The 27,982-nt window shown below is 44.3% G+C and overlaps 1 protein-coding gene across 5 annotated transcripts in view; it reads left to right on the forward strand.

The window, feature by feature from the left end:
• Positions 1–27,982, forward strand: part of FRAS1 (Fraser extracellular matrix complex subunit 1) — a 299,449-nt gene that overhangs the window by 150,349 nt on the left and 121,118 nt on the right. For all 5 annotated transcript variants that reach the window (XM_073340462.2, XM_073340465.2, XM_073340463.2 and 2 more), the window contains 6 exons: positions 7,012–7,155; positions 10,099–10,239; positions 10,632–10,772; positions 11,962–12,135; positions 16,000–16,140; positions 19,139–19,282. In XM_073340462.2, the coding sequence (XP_073196563.2) occupies positions 7,012–7,155; positions 10,099–10,239; positions 10,632–10,772; positions 11,962–12,135; positions 16,000–16,140; positions 19,139–19,282 (885 nt within the window). The remainder of the gene's footprint in view (positions 1–7,011; positions 7,156–10,098; positions 10,240–10,631; positions 10,773–11,961; positions 12,136–15,999; positions 16,141–19,138; positions 19,283–27,982) is intronic.

The raw sequence follows: 27,982 nt of genomic DNA on the forward strand, positions 1-27,982 counted from the left end.
ATGCTCAGCTTTATGGCCATCACTTGTGCTGATGAAAATAGGTGCGTAGAAGCAGTAAGTACTATCATGGGATGAGGCAAGCACGCCTAAGGTGGTTCAAAAGGGCCTGGCTGTTTTACAGTGATGTTGAAAGTTCATTGGCTCAGTGGGAGCATTTGGGGGAAGACGATGCCTTTGGGAGTCTAGCTGCTGCTGCCCCTCTTTGAGAAGATACAGCATATGGCCTCCTCTGTACACTGCCAGCTCCACTGACTCTGCTCTTCTGGGGAATGGGTCAGCATGGCTGGTGTCCGACTCATGGGGTTGGTCTACACAGCAAGCAACTAGGCACCCGCAGCTGGCCTGTGCCAGCAGACTCGGGCTCAGATTGCGGGGCTGTTTCATCTGGGCTTCGGTTGGAGCCCGGGCTCTGGGACCCTGCCAGCCCAAACCCAGGAATCTACATAGCAATGAAACAGTCCCACAGCTCGAGCCCAAGTCAGCAGGTACAGGCCAGCAACAGGGTTTTCTTTGCTGTGTAGCCATACCTATGGAGTCCTTGCACTCTCTCTCTGCAGGGCCAGGCACACTGTGAACCTTCATAACGATACATTTGTGTCACCACTTGTGACGATAAAGGACAAAAAACCAATTCAGGAGGACTACATCCTGACAGCTTGGAGTCACTGAAAATGGCTTTGTTTGCATAATCCCTGCTTTCAAAATCAGCAGTGTCTACAACCTTCCATGTCTCACTCCCAAACAAAATCTTACCCACTCCCCTTCCCCACACCCAGCCCTCTTTCCTCCTATATGTTTTTGGGGGAAGAGGTGAGAGGATGGGTAATATAGCCGCTGGAGGGTGATTTGGTGGGCATTCACAGAGAATCTGTGCACTCAACATTTGCTGGGTCTCTTTAGAGAACAAAGATATATGCTGTGGAAGACAAGTGGAAGGATAAGGTATCCTATACTATCAATGAAAAAATGGAACAGAGTTTGTTTCCTAGATGGAACAGCTCTCTGTACAACAAAATGTTTAAATTAAGCAGAGGAAATAGGCCATTTGAAGTATAGAAAGCCCCTTTGGCTTCTGGCCCAACCCTGTAGGGTCCTCATGTGACGGGGTGGACCCCCTGTTCAGGATGCCACCTGATATACTGGGGTCCCGTTGAGCCCGCCCGTTCCACCAGCCTGGGCTTTTCCTCATCCTGTCCTTGCTGTGCCAAGCCCTCAAGCCTTCTCTAGCACACACACAGGTAAGGCCACACCTAGCTGCAGACAGACTGAAATCAGCTCTGTGTGGGAAGATTCAGCTCGGGGATTTACCCAGCACTCCTGTGCACACCTCCTTTAGGGTGTAAATCCAAAATAATATTGTCTTGTGCTGATTAGAGAGATCTGTACGGCGCAAGCTCATAAAAAATGGTCCCCTCCCTCAATCTGGAGGGAGATATGCACAGTGTTTTGCCTCTCCTTCCCTAGATATGAATTGTACAAACTGGTTTATAGAAAACAAAGACAAGTTTATTAACTACAAAAGACAGATTTTAAGTGATTATAAGGGACAGCAAACAGATTAAAGCAGATTACTGAGCAAATAAAGCAAAACATGCAAACTAGGCTTAATACATTACAGAAACTGTCTACAAATAGTAATTTCTGACCCTAAATGTTGTTTTATGCCGGTGGCAGAGTTTCTTGAAGGTAATCTGCACTGCTTGCAGCTTAAACCTCCAGATATACCCTTCACAGATTGCCCTTTCTCAGCCTGGATCCCAGTCCTTCACCCCAAATCAGTTTTAGGTGTTTCCAGAAGTCATCCTGGGCAGGGATTCTGTGAAGAACCAGCGACCCTGATTAACTCACTCTCCAGCCTTTAATAAAACCTTTTGTGTCCCAGTCTGACCCCTCTTAAGGGAAAAACACTGAAAGCCCAAGATGGGGGTCTAGAATCAGGTGACACGATTACCTGACCCTGTAGTGTCAAAGCAGCAACTTGGGAAGCGTCTCAGGAAGGTGGGAGATTAGTGTATTCAGAGTCTTATTGTTCTTCCTAATGGCCTATTCAGGCTGATGGCCTACTATCTGGTGGGCATTTCCCAGGTGCAAACACTTTTGCAATTGATACAGTGTTTATATTCCTAACTTTGGATACAGCCATGATACATGCATACAAATAGGATAATCGTATTCGATAAATCATAACCTTTCAACTGATATCTCAAAGACCCATTTTGCATCCAATACATTGTAGTTATGCCATATTCATATCATAAGCATATTTCTATGAAGAATATGGGCGTGATGTGACACTCACTTTTTTCTCTTTGGTTCCATAGCACATGTCCTCTCTCCCTTGGCCCCATGCATGCTCTGCGTTCCGGCCTGCCTTCCAAGCAACACCACCAGTCAGTTATCTCTAGAAAGATCTGAGCTGAACAAAGCCGAGCGGTCTGAGATTGCTCTCCAGCAACCACATAGTTTCTATTGATTCACTTTCCTTCAGTGTTTAAGTTACTGTAGACCAACAGAACAAAGATATCCTGGGGATATCAATAGCTGTTGCATTTTTAAAACAGCAACCCTCAGGGCAGGTAGGCAAAGAGAAATTGCCTGATGCCTGTCATTGTGGGCGTGAGAGCTGAAGGTTTATATAAGAGCATGAATTGGGCCATGTTTGATATTCATTGGGAGACCTGCAGCTGATACCTTATGCAGGTGCTGCTTCTTTGACTATGGAAGTGGATGGGTTTTGCTGCCAGCCATGTTAGCGCAGCCTGAGTCCAGCACCAGCATGCATGGTAGACCTGACAGCTGCAGCAGTGCATTTAAAGGAGGCCAAGCTAATCACTGTCTTTCCTGGCAAATACCTTCGTTCAGTGGAGCCACCTGAGGAAGTTACTCATTAACCCTATCTGAGCAATTAGCTTCGCTGCCAATGGTAACCTGGCTGAAATGAATTGAGAGACTCAGATTTTTGATTCAGAGAAGACCCTGAGTGTTTGCTAACTTACTGAGAATGATCTGTAGTTTTGATTCTTTTTCTTTCCCTCCCTTCTTTCAGCCTCCACCAGTCTGCCCCTCCTCATCCTCCTCTTCCCCCTCAGACTCTTCAAGCTACTGGTCCCTGATCCTTCCTTTGTCCCTCCTCCAAGATCAGCTCTCTGGCTTGTTCCACAGACTCTCAATACTTCTCTTTCCTTCCCTGACTTCCAACGGCCCTGACCCCAAAAGGTTCCATGCTCCTGGTGCTATCCTGCCAAGTTCGTTCCATCTTCTCAGTAGGTCTGGCAGCCTCTGCTGAGCTACTTGTTATTGTCAGGTCTCTCTCTCTGGCTCTGCTAGATCAGAGATAACTCAGAAGTTATCACACCCCAGAGAAAGATAAAATGTGAAGACAACATCTGCCTTAGTAGAGGCTTCCAGAGCTGCTGAGATCCTGCATTGGTTTTGCAGGATCATTGCCAAAGGCAGGGGAGGCAACCGGGAATCAGAGCAAGATGGAGAAGGGGGAGTACTTAACCAAATGGATCTGACCTTCAAATAGTGCTGGTTTGCATCCGCGTCTGGCTTGAGCAGGGATCTGCTTGGTTTCCAATGAAGTGTGCTGCATCCTGCCTGTCCCGAAACTCACCCTGCCTAAAACTTGCCCATCCTGTTCCAATTCCTTCCTCTTTGTTGCCTGTGTTCAAAGTGAAACTTGCCAATGACTGTAGTAAGTTTCACTTTGCAGATAGGGGTTGGGGCAGTAAATGAGGGTGAAAAATAGTTACTGATTCAGAGCAATCTTAATTGCCCTGACTGATCTGGGTTCAGTAAAATAACATATGCTTTAAGGCAGCCAAATGCAGGGACATACCTTAAGGAGCAGAGAACATAAGCCATGTTTACAGAATGGGGAGCTTATTTTGGAAAGCAGTGACTCTGGAAAGGACTTAGGGGTCATTGCAGACAATCAGCTGACCATGAGCTCCCGATGCGATCCTGTGTCCCAGAGGGCTTCTGCAGTCCTCCAGTGTGTAAATGAGAATGTCAGGAAGATGTTGTAACTTGCTCATGTGGCATTGGTGAGTCCACTGCAGCAATACTGTGTTTCATTCTGGTGTCCATGCTTGAAAAAAAATGGTGAAAAATTGGAGGGTGTTTGGAGATGTACTACACGAAGGATTCAAGGTCTGGAAAACCTGCTTTAGGATGAGAGAATTAAGGAGCTCCATCCATGTACCATATTGAAGAGAAGGTTGAGAGGGGACTTGATAACAACCTGTAAGTACCTACAAAGGAAGAGTACACCTGATTTCAAGGGCCCCCTAAATTTAGCATAACAAAATCCAATGGCTGGAAGTTGAAGTTAGAAAAATTGAAATTGGAAATCAGATACAACTTTCTGTCAGTGAGGGAAATTAACCACTGGTTAATTTTGCAAAGGAAAGTGGTAAATTTATCATCATTTGCAATCTTTAAATTGAGCCTGGATCTCTGCTCTAATTTGATCACAAGTTTATGGGCTTGATAGTGGTCACCCATGAAATGGAATAATGGCCTTCTCCGCAGGAATTACTGGTGAAATTCTGCAGCCTGTGTGTTGATCTCTTCCGGCTTAAAATGTGTGACTCAGACTGCCCATAATGCTCTAGAGCAATCAGGACAGAGAAAGGGAGGAAGAGTGAGGCAAGAAGAAACAGGAGGGAAGAAGATGAGGAAGAGAGCAGCAAATTGCAAGGGAACAGAAGGGGAAGAGAGAAAAGGGTAGAGAGAAGAGCAATCGATAGTAGGATGGGATGATAGAGGAGGAAGGATGGTCTAGTGAACAGAGCACTGGACTTGGACTCAGGAATGTTAGGGCCAATTCTTGTGTGACCTTGGGCAAGTCACTTAGTCTCTCTGTACCTCAGATCCACATCTGTTCACTGGGGGTAATAGCACTGCTCTGCCTCAAAGGGGTTTTGTGAGGGTAAAATCCCTTAATGGTCGGGAGCTTCTCAGCTGCTATGGTGATGAGGGTGATATAAGTAGCTAGACAGATGCTCCAGCTTGTTAATAAAACAGAAACAACAGGGAAGAATGCTGTGTACTCCAGCAGATAAAAGAGGAATTAAAACACTTGGAATAAATCGGGGGGAGGGGGGAATAAGTGACCTCTTACTTTTGTGGAAATGAACATGTTTAGAATCAGTGGCAGCCATCTACTCTGGTCACTAATTGCAGTATCCTCTCCTTCGTTCTGTCCTCGCTTGCCCTGCAAAAGTTAGGCATGTTCCTCTTTTATTGGAAACAAACCCATTCTCATCTATTCTGGGGCAGATCGCTGCGGAGCATGGGTCTGTTCTTTTTTTTTTTAAATGGGCTTCTCTGCTATCCCTACTTTAAATAAATGTGCATTAGATAATGAAATTTAAGCTCCCCAACGCAGATCATTTATTCCCTCACGAGTTGTTGTTGTTGCCTTCTGGTTTTTGCGTGTTATACAGTCTGGGTACCATAATTGCAGCTCCTTCTGTGTTAGAAATAGCTTTCATATACCGTTTGAATTTCTGAATGCAAGTGCTGCTGAGATGATGTGAACATCACTGCAGAACCTCCGGTATAACCACACTGGAGGATTGCATCTTACTTTACAAATGGCAAACACAGTTGTGTTTTCCTGAGAGGTGGGTTTCATGAATGTCTGCATGTTCAGGACATACGCCTTTAGGATTCTGTTTCACCCCACCTTCCATAGGGTGGGAATACAAGCATAGGCGTGTCTTGTGAGACAAAAAGTTGAGAAAATCTTTAGAACATATATGGGTGTAATCAGGAAAAAAAATCTAATTCTGAAAGTGCTGTAATTTGCACAGGGTGTGTGAGTACTGGCAGCATGATTTAACATGATGTAACAACCACACAAAGACCATGAAAGGCTAACCAGAGTCGGCTGGATTTTCCTCTCAATTAAACTCATAGTCTCAAAGTGAATTGGGTCTCACAGCTATGTAGGAGAGCAGAATTTAGCTCCATACAGTCATTCATTTCTTTGCAAAAAAATGAGTATGTTGAAAGGTTGCTCGAGTCCTGTGCATGTACGAGTATCTTCTTCTGCTTAAGAGAGAGCATATCTATTGCCTGAATGGTGTATGTATGTAATATAGCGCCGGAATATCCAAACAATTACTGGGTGATGGCCTTACTGCAGAGTTTACCCAAAGATAAAGATATTAGCCGGCTCATTATAATTAGGGCATTTCCATTCTCTTCTTTTGGCCATATAAGGGAAAAGATTCACAGTGCACAATGTGCACTTTCATGGGAACCTGCCACAAAGAGACAGTTTCAACCTGTCCCCATGAATTACTAGCTCCCAGCAAACTATGATTCCATGACATAATTCCTTCCCTGTTCAGACAGAATCAGTGGGGGGGAAGAGTTCAGCAGCCCATAGCCATCAATGCAGAGTTTTTGGAGGGTAGTAAAAATCATTTCCAGAAGGGTGGCCTTTCTTTTTCTTTTTCTTTTTTTTTTTGGCAATGGCAGTTTGCTTAGATGAACCCCCTCCCACCCCCCAACACCTTTTGCAATCAGATCCTCATGGACAGACCTTTGCACTCTCATGTAGTTCCATTGATATCCGTGGGTCCTTGCAGGAGTCTGCCTGTAAAGATCTGGTGGTTTTGTTTACATGTAATGCAGGGCAGACTGTTTCCACCTAGTACCATGAAGCCCAAATCCTGGTCAATGCTATACCAATACGTATATTTTACAATAATCAAAGTTGCTCCTCTAAGTGTCTAATTGTAGCCGCAGGCGCTATTCTATATTGCACGTAGCTATTTTGCAGATGCAAAATTGGGATGTAAATGGAGTTCCCCAAAAGCGTGACTAGCCTAGATGAAAATACCAAACTCAACACACCAGTGATTTTTGAAAGCACAAAAAGCCCATGTTATTTTAGGAGTGAAAGTGCAAATAGGCAAATTGCTACAAAACTCATTTTTAAAAACTCAGTGGCAATGTGGTTTTTCATTAATCTGTTAATCTTTTTCCTTTAAGCTTGTCATGAGTCCTGCTCTGCATGCTGGGGGCCTGCAGAGAACAACTGCTTGGCCTGCAAGGACGGGTCTCACGTTTTAAATGCCGGGCTCTGTGTGGCCAACTGTGGTCATGGGTTTTATGTGAAGAATGGAATCTGCAATGGTAAATCTTTGTTTCTCTTTTTCTCTGACATGAACTTTGCACGTGCATGACAGAAGGGAATCAATATGTTGTGTAGCCAGCCAGCAAACACGATTGTAGATGTATATCTGAGAGACCAGACACACCCTATTCCATAAATGTTTAGTGAGAAATGCTGCTTCTTGTTTATAAGATTTACTAGCTCATTTAAAATGATCAGGTGCTGAAAGGTTTAAGGCTGTTTTGTTCACTGAGCAGCATGAAAGCAAAAATGAGATGATTCTTTGGGCTTGACACATCTGCTTGACTGTGGAAAGAGCAACGACTTTTGCAAGCAGATTGCTTGAAGATGTGCAATAATCCACAGCTCGGTGACGAAACAATGCCTGCAGCATGGGGGAATCTTTTGAAGGACAGGGAGAAAGAGAAGGAAAGGGGGGCAACGAATATAAGTCTTTAGAGACAGGTAGAGCTGGGCAGATAATGAGAAAAAACGAATGAGTTGCCAGAGTGGATCAGACCCAAGGTCTATCTAGTGTACTAACCTATCTCTGCCAGTGGTCGCTACCAGCTGCATCAGAGGAGGTGAGACAAACCCTTCAGTAGGCGGATGTGGGATAATCTGCCCTTCCTAAGAGTTTCTGATGTCCCAGCTACCTGAAGGAAATTGGCACTGGGGTGATTACGTGGTGGTTGTTGCACTTTACAAATGCCGAAAGTAAGCATGCTGCCTCAGCTAACCCGGGAACTCGCCAAAGTGAGATGAACAGGGGCAAACTCATGTACGTGAGGGGCTGGCTCTGCATCGATGTTGTTCATTGTCATTCGTGTCGTGCAAAGCACTGTCGCATCACATCGCAATGAATGGTAAAATCACAGCACGCAGGAGTCGCTGTCCAGCCATCTTCCGCCACGTTTCACGGTCTTCACGCAGCCTTAAGAAGTGCACCATACTGCCTCCCATCCAGCCGGCCACATCGTCAGACCACGCTCGTTGTGGGTGTCCCCTTCCGCTGGCATTTGACACCAATCGCTGCAAACCTTGCTCTGGCAATCTTCCTCTGCTCATCCAACCCATGTGTCCCGCAAACTCCAATTCTCGTCTGAAAGTCTTGATGATATCAGCTGTCACTCCATTTATGCTGTAAATTCGGGTGATTACCTTCTTGTTAGTCCTGTGGGAGGTATAGCTAATGCGCAGCCGTCACCGGTAGCATTTCAATTCAAAGGCAGAAAGCCTCTTGGGTGTCTGTTGTCTTAGCATCCGTATCTCACGCACACGCAGGCAAGAGACTGCAGCAGTGTCATTTTATACTTCATGGTAATACCTTTGCTTCTCCAGATGTGGTTGAATGTTGCTAGAGCAGCCATCATGAATCCAGTTCTATGTCTGGTGTCTCTAAGAGTTCGGCATCCCTTGTCGTCACACTACCCAGCTCTTTGGAGTGCTCACCACACTCCAGTGCCTCCTCAGATGTGGGTAGGAATATCTTCGCCTTTTCAACAGACTTAGATGTCACCATTGCTCTTGTCTTTTTCTTTGATCTCTGTATATTTAATTTCTCTGCTTTCCTCACTGCCCTGTCTAGAAATTTTTGCACCTCTTCTTGTGACCATCCAATCAGGTCAATATCACTGGCGAAACACAGATGACTAATTGTTTGTCCACGTGTACACCCTCCTGTAGGTTTCCATCAGTGGCTCTTCTTACAATTTCTTCAAGATAACCATTGAAAAGGGTCAGGAATAGCATGCAGCCTTGCTTGACTCCTATCCTCAAGTCAAACCAACTGCTTTGCTCATACCCCGCAAACACCAAAGCCGTTGCACTGCTGTAGAGCTTTTGTATCTGCTGTATTACATTTTCACCAACTCCAACCAGCCGCAGGATTGTCCAAAGAGGCTTATGCCATCTGCTTCAGCAAAATCCATGAGGACATGGACCGCCTTCCCGCTGTTTACTAGCACTAGCTTGCATAGCACATGCAGATTGAATATTTGCTCCACCATGTCTCTTTTGGATCTAAACCCAGCTTGTTCTTCAGCCAGAAAGTTCTCTCTCTTGGGCTTTCTCTTCAGGATGGTGCTCAGCATTATTTTGCTAGGGCTATATCAATAATGAGATTGTGGAAATTATTGCACAAACAGCTGGGTTCCCATTTTTATGAACAGGAACCATCAGGGACTGTATCCAAGTCTTGGTCCATATTCCAGACTCCCAAACCATGAGCTTATGGGGTGTGTGTATGAGTGTCTCTCCATCACTCTTAATTGATTCTGCTGGTATGTTATCTCTGTAGTTACACCTCTACAGATGTCCTTAGTAATACTTATGGTTACGAAGAAAACCCTCTGAATGCAAACTGATGTCTGCTGCATTCAGAAAATGTGAAAGAGGGCTGTGACCTTTCCACCTTACATTCATCTCAATGGGGTGTTAACTCTCAAGTCTCTTTCTGATGGAAAATGAAAATTGTAGACATTGCTAAGAATTTATCTGGATCGGGAGCAGATGGGACATAAGCCTATTTTTTTCAAATCTACAATTCCTGAGAAGAAAACCTTTAGGATTTTCGGAGCCTCCAGAGGCCATGTCTCACTGATTCTTTACTGACAATTTTCCACTGTTGCTGTAATAAAAGTGCATCTCCACTGGTGATAGCAGTAGTGAGAGCACTAGTGCAGAGCAGCTGCTGCTGTTTCTACTATGGTGTAACTCAGAATTCCACTAGTTCTTTAGGGCAATTAGAGATCTGTTCTGACTTCTTTCATATATGTTACTCGGCATGCAGTGAAAGGCAAGAGGAAGGGTTTGATTTACTGTAACATTTGAAAGTGTCTCCGTAACAAGGAAGGAGCTGGGCATGACTATATTTTGCTATATTGTATACATACAACCAGATTGGAAACACTGCTGTTCCTTTCATAATGGTGCATTTCCTTAATGATCTGTCCTCTTGGCAGCTTGTGACCAGTCCTGTGAAATATGTTATTCAGACCAACCCAGATGTTTAACTTGTGCTTCAGATAAGGTGTCACACAGTGGGAAATGCATTTCAGAATGCCCTGGTGGGTATTACACAGACAACACTCGGAGATGCAGAGGTAAGAGGCATTTCTGCTTGGCACTTGTTGCATGACCTTTCTAATGACCTTCAAGGCACATTCCGAAGCTCATCTTCTTTTACGAGTGGGTGGGGTACAGAATTAGTTGAGGAGACGGGGTTTGAGTTTTTAAGTTGCTCAGTTAACTCGGGGTGGATTATTTTAAAATGATCTCCTTTGCAAAGCGTTTTGAGATCTATGAGTGAAAAGCACTATGCAAGAGGAAATTATTTTTCTTATTATTTATTATCCTCACTGTCATTACTTTAACATGTGACCGAATACTGTGGATGTGTGCGGACTGAGAGATGACTTGGTTGGCAGCATGGTACAGTAGCCGGCAGCATGACTACAAGCAGATTCCACTTATATGCTCTCTGTTTCTCCACCAGCTTGTCACAATTCTTGTGCCAGTTGTATTGGACCATTGGCTACCCAATGCACTTCCTGTTCCCTTTCTCTGGGATTGCACCAGGGCCAGTGTCTGCCTGCCTGCGGAGAAGGCTTTTATCACGATCGCAATGTCTGCAAAGGTAAACTATGTATTCTGAACCAGATCATGGAATATCAGGGTTAGAAGGGACCTCAGGAGGTCATCTAGTCCAACCCCCTGCTCAAAGCAGGACCAAGCCCCAATTTTTGCCCCAGATCCCTAAATGGCCCCCTCAAAGATTGAACTCACAACCCTGGGTTTAGCAGGCCAATGCTCAAACCACTGAGCTATCCTCAGTAAAGTATAAATCAGTCAAATTCCATTAGCTGATTTAGAGCAGCTGAGAGTCTGCCCCATTACCGTATACTGAAGTAAGGTGAGGTGTGTGAAATTGCCACTTTTTGCTTCATTTTCCCCCCACAACAAACACACACAAATGATTATTTTTTTATTTTTTTTTCCCCCAGGGTTTGCTCCCTCTGGAGATTTCCTCCCTCCCCATATTGTTGCAGTAGGCCAACATGACAATGTTTCCTATATTTTTCTGATGACAGTTAACTTTGCATACAATTTCATATTAAAATTCAATGGATTTGCTCATGCAAAAGGTAATTTCCCCTGGGCTGCAAAGGAAAGTATGAACATTCAGGGGACTCAGTTTACACTTCTCATAAACCCTTCAAAACCCTCCTTTTCCCCTCCTCCCCATCTCCCCCCTGCTTCCCCAACAACACAGTGTTGGTTTAGGCAGCTCTACAGGTCAAAGGAAAATGGAGTTGCCTAAAACACCAAGCTGCCGTGTGCTCCCCTTTAGGATTTTGAAAAAAAATAGGTTTTATTTTTTAATTGGGAAAAGATGTCAAATCTGTTTTCACCATTTCATTATATAAAACAAAGCATCCCATTGGATTGTGGAATAGCCTCCCAAAGGAGGCTGCGCATACCCCATTAGTTAACTCATTTAAAATTATCTGGTGGGATTTTCAGATGCATTGGCCTAATTCTGCTCCTTTGGAAATGGGTGATAAAACTCCCATTCCCTTCAATGGGAGTCGAATTTGGCGGGTGCTTGAGAGAAACCCACCCACGCGTAATGCTTGACGAATCTCCTGTAAGGAGCAATTCAACACTCCGAGGTGGCTGAAGAAGATGATTTATCTATTTTTTTTCCCACCAGCTCTCATTTTTATGACAGGATTCTGTGGTTTGCCTTCAGATTATCTGGCTTCTGTCAGTTTAAGGATGATGTCCTTTGATCCATGACTTCATATTCCATTGCTCTTGTACAGGTTGCCATCCATCTTGCCGTGCCTGTGTGGGGCCAGAGAACTCTCACTGCACCCAGTGCAGGAAGCCAGAGGAGGTATTGCAGCCTGGACAGCTCCTCGAGGGAGCACCGTATGGCATTTGCCTTTCTCAGTGCAAAGCCCGATTCTACCTCGAGAACACCAGAGTGTGCAGAGGTGAGGAAAAGACTGGCCAAATGATACTTAAGTGCTTTCAGCGTACGTGCTGGTCTTCATTAGGTTTTAAATACAGTATTGGGAATGACTGATGGTGTGTGTGTGTGTGATATACTGGATGTGCTTGTGACATGCTACAAGCTACTGTCTGGCTTGTGGCACCAATAAGTTATCAACCTGAAACGTGTAGCGTTTCGTAACCTAAATGTGCTCAGCTGATGTTTGTCCTGAATGCTGGTGTTTTTGAGAGAAAATATCATTTTAAAAATGTGTCAGATTCTAGCAGGTCCAGGTACGTTTTTATGGCTCCTAGAGTAGGTCTGCATTGGTGTTCCCGCTCCATTGAACACAATGGTAGGAGTTTCACCAGTGACTTCAACTGGAGCAGGAGCAAGCTCCAAGTGCGGAAATTCTTGCAGGGGTTGCAGAAAATGTTTAGTTGTCTTGCTTGTTCCTGAAGCAGTTTAACAGGAGTGCTGCTTTTGTAAAGAACTGTATGAGCAAGTCTGCACCCAGCACACCTTTCAGCCATGGCTATCTTAATGCATTCTGGGTATCCTGATGGACCTATCCCATCATGCCCAGCACTGTGACTGGGAACAGAGACTTTTAGGTAAATTCCAAACAGAAGGCCTTACATTGTGGGATGGCGTTAGGAGGACAGGCTGAAGTGATACAGGCGGAATGCTTGTGGCTTCCCAGCCATGCTGAGAGGAAACCGTTGTAGATGGCACTGGGTCAGCCAAACCCAGACTATAAGAGTGCTGGTCTGGATGTTGCAACCAGCTAGTAGAACCAGTGGCTGCATACAGCTTGGGACAGCTTTGCAAGCAGGTACACGGCACGGTTTGCTACAACCACTTTTCACGCGGTGCAGGCAGGGCCGGTGAAGAGTTTACTGTGGAAGCCTGGAACCAGCTCAGCCCACCTTCAGACTTAGGCTGTGTGTACACTGGAGCCGGGGGTGGAAGTTCCAGGTAGGCAAACTCACAAGCTAGTGCGCTAACAGCAGTAGCGTAGCTGCAGGAATGCAAGCAGTGGGATGGGCTAGCCGCTCGAGTACAATCCCCTCCGAAACCCTGGGGACATACTCGGGACAGCTAGCCTCTCCCACTGCCCCTGCATCGGCTGTTAGTTTGAGAGCGCTGGCTTGATCAGATTTAGCGCAGGCATGACACCGCCAACCAGAGTCCGAAGTGAAATGGTACTTCTACAAATGACAGCTCTGCAGAAAGAGTCCCACGAGCCCCTACGCAGAATGAGCATTCTCATAGGCTAGATACTCTACAACTGTACAGCCTATTCGGCTAATTTGAGTGCTTCCCCCATACATGCTTTGTGTTTGCTGGCGATGACTGTAACATAAAACTTATCTAGTGTATTCGTTTCACAGAAATTTGCTGGAGGGTCATTTCTTGCCTTAGAGGTGCTTAAAAGAGAAAAACACATTGTTAACACAACAAGATGGTTCTGCAAAACAATCAGCTGTACAGGCTGTAACAGGTACAGCGCTCTGGTTCTCCTCTCAAAGGCGTCCGCGTCAGGTTTGTATCCATCTTACAGTCAGCTGAACAGGTGCCAAGTGAAAGGAATTTGCACGTATGTAGATTTAAGCGATTAAGAGGCAAGCAAGAGAAGAGAACATCTCTTGATTGTCCTAAGTGTTTTCTGTGCCAGCCTCAAATCCATAATTCAATCACTCTTGACATTTTTCTTCAAATAACATTCCAGTCATTGTTTTCAGCGCAATTGCAGTTCTGTGCGTGGGGATGGATAACAAGAACTTGTTGTTTTTCTTGCTTCTTAAATTTCTAGAGGCGGATCTTCAGTGGGTGCAAATTGTCATTGCGCCATTTAAGTCCATAGAGCTGTGGCAATACATCAGCAAAGGGTCTGCCGCAGAGCAGGCTGGAATATTTCTAAGAAACAATTTCATTGGAAGATGCCAATTTTAGAACCTGGCACGTTACACTGAAGCATCTTGGGTTCAGTGAACTTGCCATGACAAAGGCTGCCAGGGCCCACAGCGTGGAGAAAGCGCTGGCCTTACAGGGCTCCCAGACTCCCTGCCGTGAAGCCAGGAGCCCCAGCTCTTGCTGGGGCTTGGCTCTAAAAGTAACTGGATGGATGCTGCTTCACCCTTCTAGCAATGCAAACTCTGCAACTGACGTGAACAAATGCCTATAAATAGGCAAAATTTGCATTTACTGTCTGAGAGGTCGGGCTTGAAAGTTTTCTCCATACAGGTTTGGATTATCTCAGGTATCCATGGAAACATTCTTGTCCGTAATCTGAAACTCTTGAAATTTCCCTGACAACATTGGGTCAAATTGATCCCTGGTCTAACTTTCTTGATTTCAGTGGAATTAGCTACACCAGAGGCTGTGTGCTCCAGTGGAAAAGGGCACCGCGCTAGTAGTCAGGATCCCTGGGCGCTGTTCATAGCTCTGCTACTGACCCACTGAGTGACCTTGGGCAAGTTCCTTCACCTCCTAGTGCCCGTTTCCTCCCATCCTTTGTCCGTCTTGTCAGTTTAGACTGTAAGCTCTTAGAAACAGTCCCTGCCAGCCCCAGGCTTTGTGTTCTGCAGCAGGGGTTCTCCACCTTTTACTCTCTGAGGCCCCCTTGACTTGCTATAAAAACTCCAGGGCCCAGCGGGGGTCGGAGGGCCTTGGGGTCGAGGATCAGGGCTTCAGCCCCACTGGAGTGCTGGGGATCAGGGCTTCAGCCCCGCACCTCCTGGGTTCAGCCCTGCGGGGAGTGGTGGGGATCAGGGCTTCAGCCCCGCAGGAGGCGCCCAGGGATTGGTCTCTGGGTTTCAGCTGCGGGACCTCTCAGCCCCCTTGAAAGGGCTCTCAGACCCACAGGGGGCTTTGGTCCCACGGTTGAGAACCTCTATTGTACAGTGCCTAAAACAATGGGGTTCTGCTCTCTGCTGGGTCCTGTAGTCTCTGCTCTAATACAAATGGATAACAATCAGCAGGGTTGCAGTTGGCCTGTTTTGGGGTGCAAAAGCGTAGAGTCGTTGATTGTGCATGTGGCAGTGATTTATTTCAGCTCTCTCTCACACTCTGACTTCAGGCTGGACAGTCCTGTTAATCAGGGCTGATTTCCCTTATTAGCTGAGAAGTCAAGTGACTAGTCCTCAATAGAGCTGTTGCTGCTGCCACAGAATGGTGCTGGGGCAAGGCCACGGAAGGTAGCGACAGGGAAGACCGACACGCAGGGTGTGGACCGACCGTGACAGATGATTTCCTGATGTGCTACTCCTGTGGAAGGGCAGACGCCCGCTACTGTTCCAGGGAGGATGGGGAAGGTACAAGACCATTTCTACACGAGCACTTACGTCGGCAAAACGTTTTGTCACTCAGGGGTGTGAAAAAACACACCCCCTGACCAACATCTTTTTGCCGTCGTAAGCGCGTGTGTGTACGGCACTGTGTTGGTGGGAGAGCTACCGCCGCTCGTTGAGCTGGTTTTGTTGGGCCGACGGGAGAGCTCTCTGTCGCTGCGCGAGCGCTCCTGGAGGGGCACCGCTGTAAGCTTGTAAGTGTGGACCTGGCCTAAGACAGCAGCTTGCACCCAATTCTTCCGTTCTCAGAACGCAAGCATGATCTTTGTGAGAGAGGGTTAAATGCAGTTACTTGTGGTTGCTCTTTGTATAAATATTCCCGGAAGACAACATTTGTACCTTTGCCTGTATTACGGCCTCTCACTGGCAGAGAAGCCTGTCGAGTATGTGGCTTATTGCCTTAGGGGAAAAGGTAAGCTAGCAGGTGAATGAAATCATCTCAGTCTAGGACAGCGACAGCAAGCACAGGCTGGAAACCAATTTGTCTTCCTCTTTGTTTTCTTTTTCTGTAGAGTGCCACTCCTCATGCTCAGCCTGTACGGGGAGAGCTCCCCACAACTGCACGGCCTGCTCCTCCCCCCGTGTCCTACATGATGGCCAGTGCTTATCCGAGTGCCCGGAAGGATTGTACAGCCAGAATGCTCTTTGCCACTGTGAGTGCATCGCAGAGAGACCTACAGTGTATACTGCTGCATCTTGCTGCTTGAACATTTCAATGCAATTAGACATGCTGTCAGGTTATAGGAGGTTATTCAGTAATTTTAGGAGAGACTCATATGGTCCAGCTTCAGCAGCTGGATTATTTTATCAGAGAGAGAGAGAGAGATGTTAAATAAAAAATTATAACCCACTCTGCTCGACTGGATTGGAGTGAAAATATACTGCATTTTATTGCAATAGGCTGCGGTGGTGTTCTCAGCCAACATACCATGGGGGAAGAGATCTTTAACATACTGTGTGGCGCTTAAGCGGGATTCTGCATTCAGAAGGGCTGGTTTTACTAAGGCAGTATTGTCCAGTGGATAGAGCATTGCAAGACTGTGGCCTTAGTCCCGGCTCTGAAGATCTTACAGTTTAAATGCATAACAGAAACAGTAGAGTGAAGGACCAAGCTAGGCTGTCCGGTGATGCTCTCATATACACGGGTGCCACTCTCTTAGGGCCAAATTCAATGCTGGTGTCACTGGGTGCAACTCCACTAACTAAAGTGGATTTGTGCCGGAGCTGTATTTGGCTTAATGACTTCCGTGGGAGTTGTGCATGTGAGTACGAGTGGGGCTCAGGCTATCGTGCAGATGTTACCTCCAATAGACTTAAATAAAGAGATGAAAACAAAATTGGACTGTGCTGGGGAGGGGAAGCAGTGGACTTAACTGGGTTATCTTTCTTTCCAGCCATCAGGGCTCAGGGTAACGTATTTTCTCATTACACAGAATGCTCCAGAACATCTTTAAGAAAACCATCAAATGCTCTGTGTCTAGGCATTATGTAGCTGGAAATAGTTTTCTGCCTTTCAAAACAAATAATTTTGTATTTGGGATGAGGAAACAGATCTCTTGTTTTTATAGCATTTATTTGTTTGTGGTCTTAGGAACATTTGAAGTATGCTAACCTAAGTCTTCAACAAAGCTCCCATTTAATTTCCATGGGAATTTGTGTGTATGGATCAAGAGCAGTATCTAGTTTGTGCATCCACAGACAGCAAAGAATTACCATTCTATTTTAATAATGGAAAATAAGCAAGACAATAGGCAGCTAGATTTTTTTTTAAGAACCTTTGAATGGTTTATACTCAATGCTTCAAAAGGCTAGAAAAACACATTGTCACTGCGAATTAGATTATTTTTACTCTGTAGTTTACTATAGCACTGGGTTTATGAGGAGGAAATTATGTAATTGCGTGAGAAAACACATAATTCTAAATGGGTGTACTTATCGGACTAGGGAAGGGTGTTGTATTTCTGACGTGCACAGCAGCTGCAGTATAATTATGAGTATAAGCTTCTTCAGCCAATCAGTTTTCATCCACGTCATTTAATCTAATATAATCAGATTACCAGAATCAGTCACTCTGTGGCTGAATGGCACAATGAATTCCTATGTACCCATTGAGCCAGAATCTGGGGATTTGGTGCAATCTTTCGTTATTAGCTGCTGACCCCAGGAAGGTGGGGGGGGGGAAGGTTTGAAATGTGATATGTTTCTCAGACTTCGTTTCAAGGTCATCAACTGGTTTTATCAGATTGCAGCCATTGTCCATAAATGTGTACTGGGCTAGATATTTTCAAAAATGATACTAAATTTCTTCAATGAACTGGTTACCACTGGGTAGGAGGCCTCCAAATTGGAGAAACGAAGTTCCTCTGAGATCCCATGTTCTATTTATTGGATTTTAGCCAAGAAATACTCTATAAAGATGTTTATTGGGCAAATGATTACAAAAATTACATTGATTTTGGTGTTCTGTACTGCCACCGAGGAGATCCTGGCTCATGGCTAACTGTTAGTTGCATTGAAATGTGTCTGATCCTGGGATGGTGGTGTTGTGTAAGTGGCAAACATAGGCATAAAGAAAATTACCTCATCTCACACCTTGCCAACGTAGAACATCTGTAGCTTTTAAACAGGCACAAGCAATAATGTTAACATAACCTGTGTCTACCCGATTTTTACAGTGTTTAAAATGTTTCATTCCATTTCATTCCAGCCTCTGAATAATAATAGTCAGGTGGCTCAGTCAGAAATAGGTGGTGATGACTTTTCAGGACTAGAAGAAGGAGCTTTATATTATATGAAATGGGAGATTCCTAGCTTTCCATTAGAGATTGAGCAATTATTTCTAGTCCGGGGAGGTCCTGCGATGTTGTTACACTTCTGAAGTTGCACACTTTTATTCAGGGGAATTTTTAGAGGTTTTTAGACATCATTAGTTTCAGTATTTTTTTTTTTAAAATTTCCCTCAGAGGTCTGCACAGTTGGAATCCTGGTAATAAGACTCCTGGCTTTGTAGGTAGAAGGATGCAAAACATTGTCTCGATAAAAATATTTTAGAACACTCTTCATCTCTTTCTGGAGTAGTTTTACTGTAAAATATGTGGCATGGTATTTAGGTTTTATTGAGTGAGTTTGGGGGACACTTCCATAAATCACTCCTGGCTTCCCCATTCATGAGTAATGTGGCCATCCCGAACTCATGCTAATAAAACTTTTATACCATGCCATCATGATCCTTTATCTCTCCCCTGTCTCTTGCTGTGCATGCGTGTGTGTATGTGTATATATACACACAGGCTGGCAGATGATCTCTATATTTTATATGGATTTAGATCTTGATTTATGCAGAGGACAAGCACAAAGGTCTTTAATTTCCTGCTGCTTGCCCCTTGTCGAGCCAAAAGAGGAGAGGGGGTAAAATCCTTCCAGATCAGAATTTAGTCACTTACACCGTGGTAGCAATTTACACCTCCATTGCAGAGGTGTAAATGATGACACAAGGAGCTGGGCAATGGAGAATTAGGCCCTATGATTCTCCCCCTTTCCCCCCCCCGTGTGTGTGTATATATATGTGTATATATATATATATATGTGTATATATGTATGTTTTGCTGAGGTACTGATTATCTTAACAGTGAGTGGTGTTTTCTCATGCAGCCTGCCATCCATCCTGCAAAAAGTGCAAAGGTCCTTCAGACTCTGACTGCATAACCTGCCATCCCCATGCAACCTTTGTGAGTGGCAAGTGCAGGACCAGCTGCAAGGAGGAGCAGTACCTGAACCTTGTGGGATATTGTGTTGGTAAGTGAGAGGAGACTCCTGTACAGACTCCTGGCCATTCTTCAATAGTAACCAGATATTTCAGTGTACAACTGTAACATAAAGGAGTCAAAATGATAGTTACTGATAAAATAATATGACTAAAAAGTACTGCTAAACCACTAGACATACCATATGGCACGACCACTTACCACTGCGTTTTATTTCTCTTCGAGCTGTGTGAGGCCAATTGCAAATTATAGAAATACAGAGGTTTTCAGCTCTACCACCCATCCAGCACAAGGGACCCTGAGTTTAAGCTGCACAGATGGTGGAAGCCCATGGGTGCTGACTCTGTGCTTCTTCCTGAAGAGGTTGGTGGGATGCAGTCTTCTGCAGAGGGTCAAAAGCCACTCTGAGGCAGGGAGTTAGAGGAGAACTTGGGCAAATGAACCCACACCTGAGTTTCTCTTCTTTTCCCCTTGACTTCTCTAGCCCCAGCCCCAGTATATGCAGTCATTCCATGTGCAGCCCCAAAAGGGGAGATAGGCCGATTCTGATCGTCCAATGGACAGTCTTAAAAAACCCCACACAAACTAATGCCTGTCCCCCTGCTACTAGCTGGTGTGAGTCAACAGGGACAAGAGATCTCTGATAGCTTTGATCTCTGTGGAGAATGGAAGGGGGTTCTCATCTCTGATCATGAGAGAGGGAGGTGAGGGCTGACTTGTCCTTCCCGGCTTGTTGCTGCTTATTTTGGGAGGATTGGGCTTATGTCTGGAAAGTGGTACGTTGCAATATTATGAAAAGCAGTAGAGTGTTCACACAGTTAATGGTATCGTAACAAATCAGCTCTTATTTAACAGCTGCTGCCAGAGTATAATACAGACCTCAACTCTGCTGTGTTCAGTGATTGCTGATCCTCTTCAGAGGGTTTTAAGTAGTTGGAACTTGTACAATTTTGTGGACAGTTCAGTTAGGCAGTCAGACCATTGGACCACCTCCTGTTCCAGGCGAAGCTCTGGAATGGGGCTGCCAGTCATGGCAATCAGCTGTCTTTGGGTCTGTGGCCCCTCATGGGGAATAGCCTGCCACTTAAGACACTGGGCATGCTGTGTTCATCCCCTAAGTCAGTGCCCTGAACTCAATTACCATACCAGGAAGGGCACCATCACAAGCTCCACCCCAGAGAAAGATGCAATCATAGGTGGTCATAATGCCTGAAGGGGCCTTCGGCAGCTGTTGACGAGAGTGGTATCCCTGGAGAATCAGGAACAGCGTGGTGGGCCAGCAGCCAGGGATGCTGCTTTACCGCAGCATAGGGCTTCAGAAAGATGAATTAAAAACCCATCCCATGATTCTGAGAAACAGCTTATTGTGCCTAACAGGAATATTGGCATAGCTGGGTTTGATGTGTGCACTTTTGAGAGATAGGAGGATTTATTCAGAGGTTACTCTCTGTGGGTACTGTATACATGCACTTCAGCCTATCATCAGAAGCCACTAATTGCATTTACCTGTTTAAAAAAGAAAAATCTCATTTAATCCACCATGCAGTCAAGGATAAACACATTCTGGGAACAGTTCCAGTCACTTCTGAGCTGTATTGTTTCCATTTATTTATTTATTTTAGTTTATCAAAGAAAAGATACAGCTTGTGAGACCTATGGCAGCACTGAGAGGCTCCAAGAAAGATAAATGATCTGAAAAAAGGAGGGGGAAAAAATGCACTAGACGTAATAAGTAAATCTATTCAAGGATTATCACTCTCAAGTTAGTCCTGACTCCCCACTCCCACCCACCGCCAACATAGACTTCTTTTTTTTTTTTTTTCCAATATAAGATTTGTTTCTTTGATCTCAACTTCCAGGACTTCCTTTTTTTTTTTTTTAGGAGATATATTATTTTGCCTGCCCACCGCAGAAATGGGAAAGGAAGGAACAAGATACTAAAGAGGGGAGAAATGTCCAAAATGTATTCTGCAGTTCTCTGAATGTACACAAAGCAGGGTTACTTATCAATTTATAGAAAGTAGGAGACATGAGTCGTGATTTTGTTTAGCTAATGCCTGCAGCCGAATGATTACAGTGAATGACACCTATGAAAATAATTCAGCATTTCAAAGAGTTAAAAGCTACATTGGATAATGGGGTGGAGAGTATGCTGAAAAAATTTGTGGATGACACCAAGCTGGGAGGAGTTGCAAGAACTTTGGAGGACAGGATTAGAATTTAAAATGACCTGGATAAATTGGAGAATTGATCTGAAATCAACCATATGAAATTCAATGAAGATAACTGCAAAGTACTTCACTTGGGAAGGAAAGATGAAACGCACAATTACAAAACAGGGAATAACTCGCCAGGTGGTAGTTCTGTTGAAAAGGATCTGGGAGTTATAATGGATCACAAATTGAATATAGTCAACAGTGTGTTGCAGTTGTGAAAAAGGCTCATATCATTCTGGTGTGTATTAACAAGAGTGTCATATGTTAGACACGGGAGGTAATTGTGCTGCTCTGCTCGGCACTGGTGAGGCCTCAGCTGGAGGACTGTGTCCAGTCCTGGGTATCACACTTTAGGAAGGATGTGGACAAACTGGAGAGAGTCCAGAGGAGAGTAACAAAAATGAAAAAAAGCTTTAGAAAACCTGACCTGTGAGAAAGCATTAGGAACACTGGGCATGTTTAGTCTTGAGAATAGAAAACTGAGTGAGGGGAGGGAGAGAACTTGATAAGTCTTCAAATATGATAAGGACTGTTATAAAGATGACTGTGATTAATTGTTCTCCTCATCCACTGAAGGTAGGACAAGAAGTAGTGGGCTTAATCTGCAGCAAGGGAGATTTAGGTTAGATATTAGGAAAAACTTTCCAACTGTAAGGGTCGTTCAGTACTGGAATAGGCTTCCAAGGGAGGTTGTGGAATCCCCATCGTGAGAGGTTTTTAAGAACAGGTTAGACAAACAGGTGGTCTAGGTCAAGATGATCTAGGTTTATTTGGTCCTGCCTCTGCACAAGGGGCTGGACTTGATGACCTCTCTAGGTCCTTTCCAGCCCTACATTTCTATAACTTCTATGATTTCTCTGTAAAGTTTCAGAGGATGTAAAAATGTGCTTGTTTGTAACAGAATATTACTCCAGCTCACTGGCCTGATTCACTACTTCATTGATTTAATTGGAGTTACATCACTGTAGAACTGGTGTAACACAATGGCGAATCTGCTCCGTTGTGTTTGCTTGTGGCCTGGGTCTTCATTGTATGAAAAAGTGTGCCTTTTGTGGTGGTTGAATGCTTTTTCTTTTGAAACCAGTTTGAAGCATTAATTGCTTATTTAGGTCCCCAATCCTACGTAGGGATCTGCTACCACAGATTCCAGTGTCCCATGGCTAGCTGATTCTGTTGTAGGATTAGCACATTAGAAAGCTCATTAATGTGTTATGCTTTGTAGCTCTATGCAGAGAAATCCTTTATTTCCTCCACTTTATTTTGCCATTACCTTTCATTGTGTTCCCTCTAGCAGATCCCCTTTGAATTGCCATTCCTAGCTGTAAGATTTACTGGAAAGAATGAGTAATATTTATCACGTCAGGGTTAGCCTTGGGACTGGTTTTCTTTGCCTCTGGTTTGTGCGTATGTTTTAATTGCTCACTGTCATCTCTATAAGTTTGGTAGAGTCTTGTAGGATGGTAAGCACACTGTTATTTTCATGTCCTTGGGCCCTGCATGGCTTGGATTTGGCCTGCAGACTCTTTATTATTGGCAATGATGCACGAGCCCGAAAGAACCAAGCTTAGTTTTCAGAGCTTAGGCTGTATATGAAACACTGGCAGTTGGAAGGACCATCATTTTCCTTCTAAACAAAGCCAAGTTTGATCTGGAAATCACTGAAGCAACAAGCATTGGCCCCCCACAGTGCTATTTTTACAGAATCACTTCTCAGTAGAACCACACTTCAAAGGCCTTATTCAAACCCACTGAGGTCAAAGAGTTTCAGTGGCCTTTGGCTCAAGCCCTAGAATAGGAGGGAAGGCTTAATAGTTACAGTACAGCAAAGAGGGGCAGGAGATCTCAGTTCTGTTCCCCGCTCTGCCTCAGTCTTGCTGTGTGACCCTGGATAAGTCACTTAGGCCCTGACCCTGCACCACAGAAGTCAATGGTAGTTCTGCCAATGTCTTCAAAGGCACAAGATGAGGCCCTTCATCTCTCTGTGCTTCTATAGAGTGGGAATAATACTTCCCTGCTTCACAGTGGCAGTGGCGGGGGTGTGTGTGCACGGATGTAGGTAAAGTGCCTTGAGATCCTCTGATGAAAAGTGCTGAAGGAAGAGTGTTGCTATTGGCTGACTTTTTAAAACATCTATGGGTGGGTCTTTGAGGGAGATATTTGTGGCCGGAGGGGATGTTGCTCCTTGTTCCAAACTTCTGTCTAATGTTAGAACAAATTACACATGCTGATGGCCCCTGTCCCTTGCATCTGTGCTGTTGTTGCATCTCAGTCAGCCTCCTCACTCAACACAGATTGAAATGTTACTCTATACACTTGCCTTTACAGGTTATTAATGATCAGTCTGAAAGCAGCTGTCCCATAAAAGCGAACATCAGAAACCATTACATTTACATTATGTACAATTTGCTTTAATATCTGCAAGGTTTTTGACTTTGCTTCAAAAGCAATGTTTTTACAATTATCTATCCATCATCACGATTGCTTGTTATTCCAGTCCCTCGCTGACCCTGGGGGCAGAATTTTGTCGGGACTTAAAGGGTGCACTGTGCATTGGAGCCTCATCTTCTTCTTTTTCTATCCACGGGGAGAAAATCTTTTATGAATGATGGAGAAAGCCAGCTGTCAAGTGAAACTATTAACTTCTAATGAATTTTATTGTTGCATTTTTTAATAATATCAATAAAATAGTGTTATGCTTAACACGGTCACAGAAATGCACTTCAGTTATCACAAGAGGAAAAAATGCTTCAAATATTTTGAAGCAGAAGTGGGTTTTCAAACTCTAGTCCAAGGTATCCAAAGCCTCTGCGAAAAAGCTTCCGAGGAATGTACAGGTTACCTGGGGGCTGTGTGGGGCAATGCCAGTACGCTGGGCTGAGACTCCTGAGATGTTGTGTGGGCAAGTCAGTTTCCCTGTCTGTAAAATGGGATAATGATCCTGATTTCCTTTATAAGGAGCTTTGAGATCAATTGGTGGAAAACGCCATATAAGAGTTAGGGATCATTTTCAGGTGTATGTTTGGATTTTTAGCTGTTTCCAATCCAGTTTTAGGTGTCTGTGGTGTTTTCATCTTTCCAAAATTTGACAAAGATTACTTGACATTTTCCAACTACTAGTAAAGATTTTTGTTCAGCTTCATAAACCTTGGGAACCAATTACTTGAAAAGTTTCGCCTTCAAAACTACTGTCCTTCTGGTGAAATCTACTGTCCTTCTGGTGAAATCCCACCTTCTCTTCAGAGTTTCTTCAGATTTCTTCCAGAGTATTCTCAAGTACTTAACTGAAGATCCATGAGAAAATCACAGGAAAACCTGAGGTCTCACATGGTGGAAGAGCCTGAGAATTCAGAGCCCAGGCTCACCTGGGCATTTTGCTGACCTATAAACCTCCAGCCATCAAAGGCTTCTGAGAAGAACTGATAGAGAAGATGACTGACATGGTGATGGAATTCAAGACAGCTCTTGATCTTGATCACCTCAGTTTCCACAGGGATGACACCTCTTATTGAATAACTCCAAACTTCCTAGTTAAAGTTTCCATTTTGGAATTCTTACAGGTATTCTTCAGATCCACACATACAGTTGGTCAGCCCCCCTAACCGGATCCTCAGGCTGGATGTGGACATAAGGGTCCAGGTTCTTGGCTGGTGTAAATTGGGATGCCAGTTTATACCAGCTGAGGATCTAGGTGAAGAAATGCAAGAACCACCTCCCTGCTTTGGTCTGGGCTGTTTTGTCTCATGCCCCATTCCTCTGGAATTCCTCTCGTCAGTGTGTTCAGAGACGCTCCTGCTCTTTGTGGTAATATAAGCATCTCTCTATGAGACTGCCAAGGTCCCATTAACTTTATAAGGAGCTGAGTGTGCTTGTTTATGGGAGAATGCCCCCTTCAGCATTTTCAAGAGTAAGGTAAAAAGCTTTTTGTTTTTAGATGACCTTCTGACTAAACTCTATTGACTTTTCTCTTTGGATTCATTGTAAGTTGTTGTGGGAAGTTTGCATGATGACATGCCTGTGAATTACATGGTATTAGATTATTGATTTAATATAATGCCCTGTTCTTATCCCCATATTCTCTGTTATCCTAATGGGTACAATATGGATAAGCATTTGCAAGGGAAAATATGTCCCCAGGAGCCCTTAAAAGGCTAGGTATAGCTAAACAAGTCAACACAAGCATTTGCTAGCTTAGCTAATGGAGGAGTCAAGAGGGCATGAATGGCTCTGGGTTCTTTGAGTGTTGACTAATGCTTCAGGAACAGTTTTGGCTTCATGATGAGTCCCTGTTCTGTGTGTTTCACAAGCTAAGCGGTCGCCCCTGTGAGTTTAGGCAGGTCAGCTGCAGATCCCTTTCCATGCAGAGGAGGGCAGTGTTTTCTTTACATTTCTAGTGAAAGACGTGCATAGCGGTGGCTTGATAGTGCTCTGGAGTGAAATCTTGCTGTAGCTGTTACATCTTGCTCCCTCTCAGTAAGATTTTGGTGGGGAACCAGGTGAAGAAAGAGGAACCCTAGTGCCTGCTGAGAAACAAGGTTAGTTAAGTCGTTGGCTGTTATGAAAGCAGCTCTGTGATCGTGAGGAGGAGAATGAGCGAGAGGACACTGGGACTATCATCAAGGTGACACCGTCATACTCTGAAGAGTCTGTGTGGGATTCTGAAAGAGGACTCACAGAGTAATGTACCTAACTCACATTGATTTTCAATGAGAGTTGAATGCCTGACTCCTTTAGGCCTCCTTGAAAATGCCAGCCAGTACACTCCTGCAGCTGAAATCACATCCTAGATAAGGTGCAGGGAGGAGTGGTGTGAAGGGGTCAAGCAGAAGTAAAAGACAAATATTGGTGCTGGGCTGATAGCGGGGGGCCATTCAGAACTATAAGGAGAATACTCTGCTCCTTTTCCTTCTTAGCCAAAAGGGAGCCTGCTGTGAAAATCTATGTAACATTTTACAGTACAAAGTACTTTTGTTCTTCCTTTTCTCTACCACTTGTTCCCCATGGTCCTTCAAATTCACCACAAGCCGTTGGCTTTCTGGGGTAAGTCAATCGTGTGAGTGTTCTTTGAGCTCCGCATTGAAAGTATCGAGGGTGAATATAGGACTGATTTCTCAGGAAGCAACAGCCGAATTAAAGGAACTGTTTTAACACATAGGAACAAACACAGCAAGCCTGTAAAGAGGAGAAAAACATGCCATCACCCAGCTCTGTAGGCACTTACACCTTTTAAATGTCTTTGGACTTTTCCAACATGAGAACAAAAAATTATTTAGATGAGAATCTGGTTAATTGCACTCGGCAGGTACTTTTCTCTCTGTTAGTCTGCATTTATCGCGTTTACCTGCCACAGATATTTATTCCATGCTCATCGCTAGAGTATTTCAGTGCCTGGTGTATTTGTCTATTTATTGCACCTAACCAACAATTATCCAATTATCACCATCCAGCACAGACACTTGGAGACAGTAGGACACTAATATTGTAGGGTGAGTAAATGAATTACTAGGTGAATAGGGGGAGCATGAGAAATTAGTGAAACCTACTGCTGCTAATTTTAGTGCTTAAGGAGGGTGTACATAGATGCTCATGATCTTACTTCTTAAAAAAAAAAACAAAAAAAAAAACTATCCCACATAAATTACATACAACATACCAACATATATAATCATATGTATGGAACCTTAGTCCCTGATCCCGCCATAAACTCTGCAGGATAAGACATCTGGGATCATGCCAACCACCTCTGACTTCGGGGGGAATACATGGGGGTACAGGTTCTATCCACTCTGAGTTCATTGCAGGATCAGGGCCTTAGCATACTACAAATATATGGCATTACACAGAGTGTAGTGTGAAGCTTTGCGTGATATTTTATTAGTTCTTTTCACACACAGGATTCTGAAGCACACAATACACTAACCCTTGCATGCTGTGTATGCAGGATGGATGAGGTTTTCCATTGTGAATCATGGCACACTACAGGCATTACTTGATCTTTACTATCAAGAAACATATGTTCTTAGAAAAAGCAATTTCATGATCTTAGCCATAACATTTGTTCTCCTTTCCCTTTGGTTGTTAGGTCCCTATCTGTAAGATTGCTTCTTTGGGGCCAGGGCTGTGTCTTCTATGTTCTTAGGGTTTTATGTTGCCTTTCATAGGGTTTTACGCTGCCGGCCATTACCATAGGGGTGCTCAGCGCTCTTTAGGCACTAAAATAAATAAATAAACAATATTGACCCAAAGTGCATGCACCACACTGCTTAAAAAGTTCATGACGCAAAATACTAGCACCTTATGCCAGAGTCTCAGGGAATGAAATATGTAGTAGGTTAGGGGATGAAGTATGCAGCTACCTGAATGATCTGAAATACTGTATACTTCCTGCATTAAATTTTGCCCTCGGCTGCACGTGCACAGAGCTCCCCCTGAATTCAGGAAGACTTGTGCATGTGTAACCCGGGGAAGAATTCAGACTGAGATTTTCAAAGGAGCCTAAGGGAGTTAAGCATCCCTAC

The sequence above is a fragment of the Lepidochelys kempii genome, chromosome 4 (assembly GCF_965140285.1).
Source record: "Lepidochelys kempii isolate rLepKem1 chromosome 4, rLepKem1.hap1, whole genome shotgun sequence".
NCBI classification, from domain to species: domain Eukaryota; kingdom Metazoa; phylum Chordata; order Testudines; family Cheloniidae; genus Lepidochelys; species Lepidochelys kempii.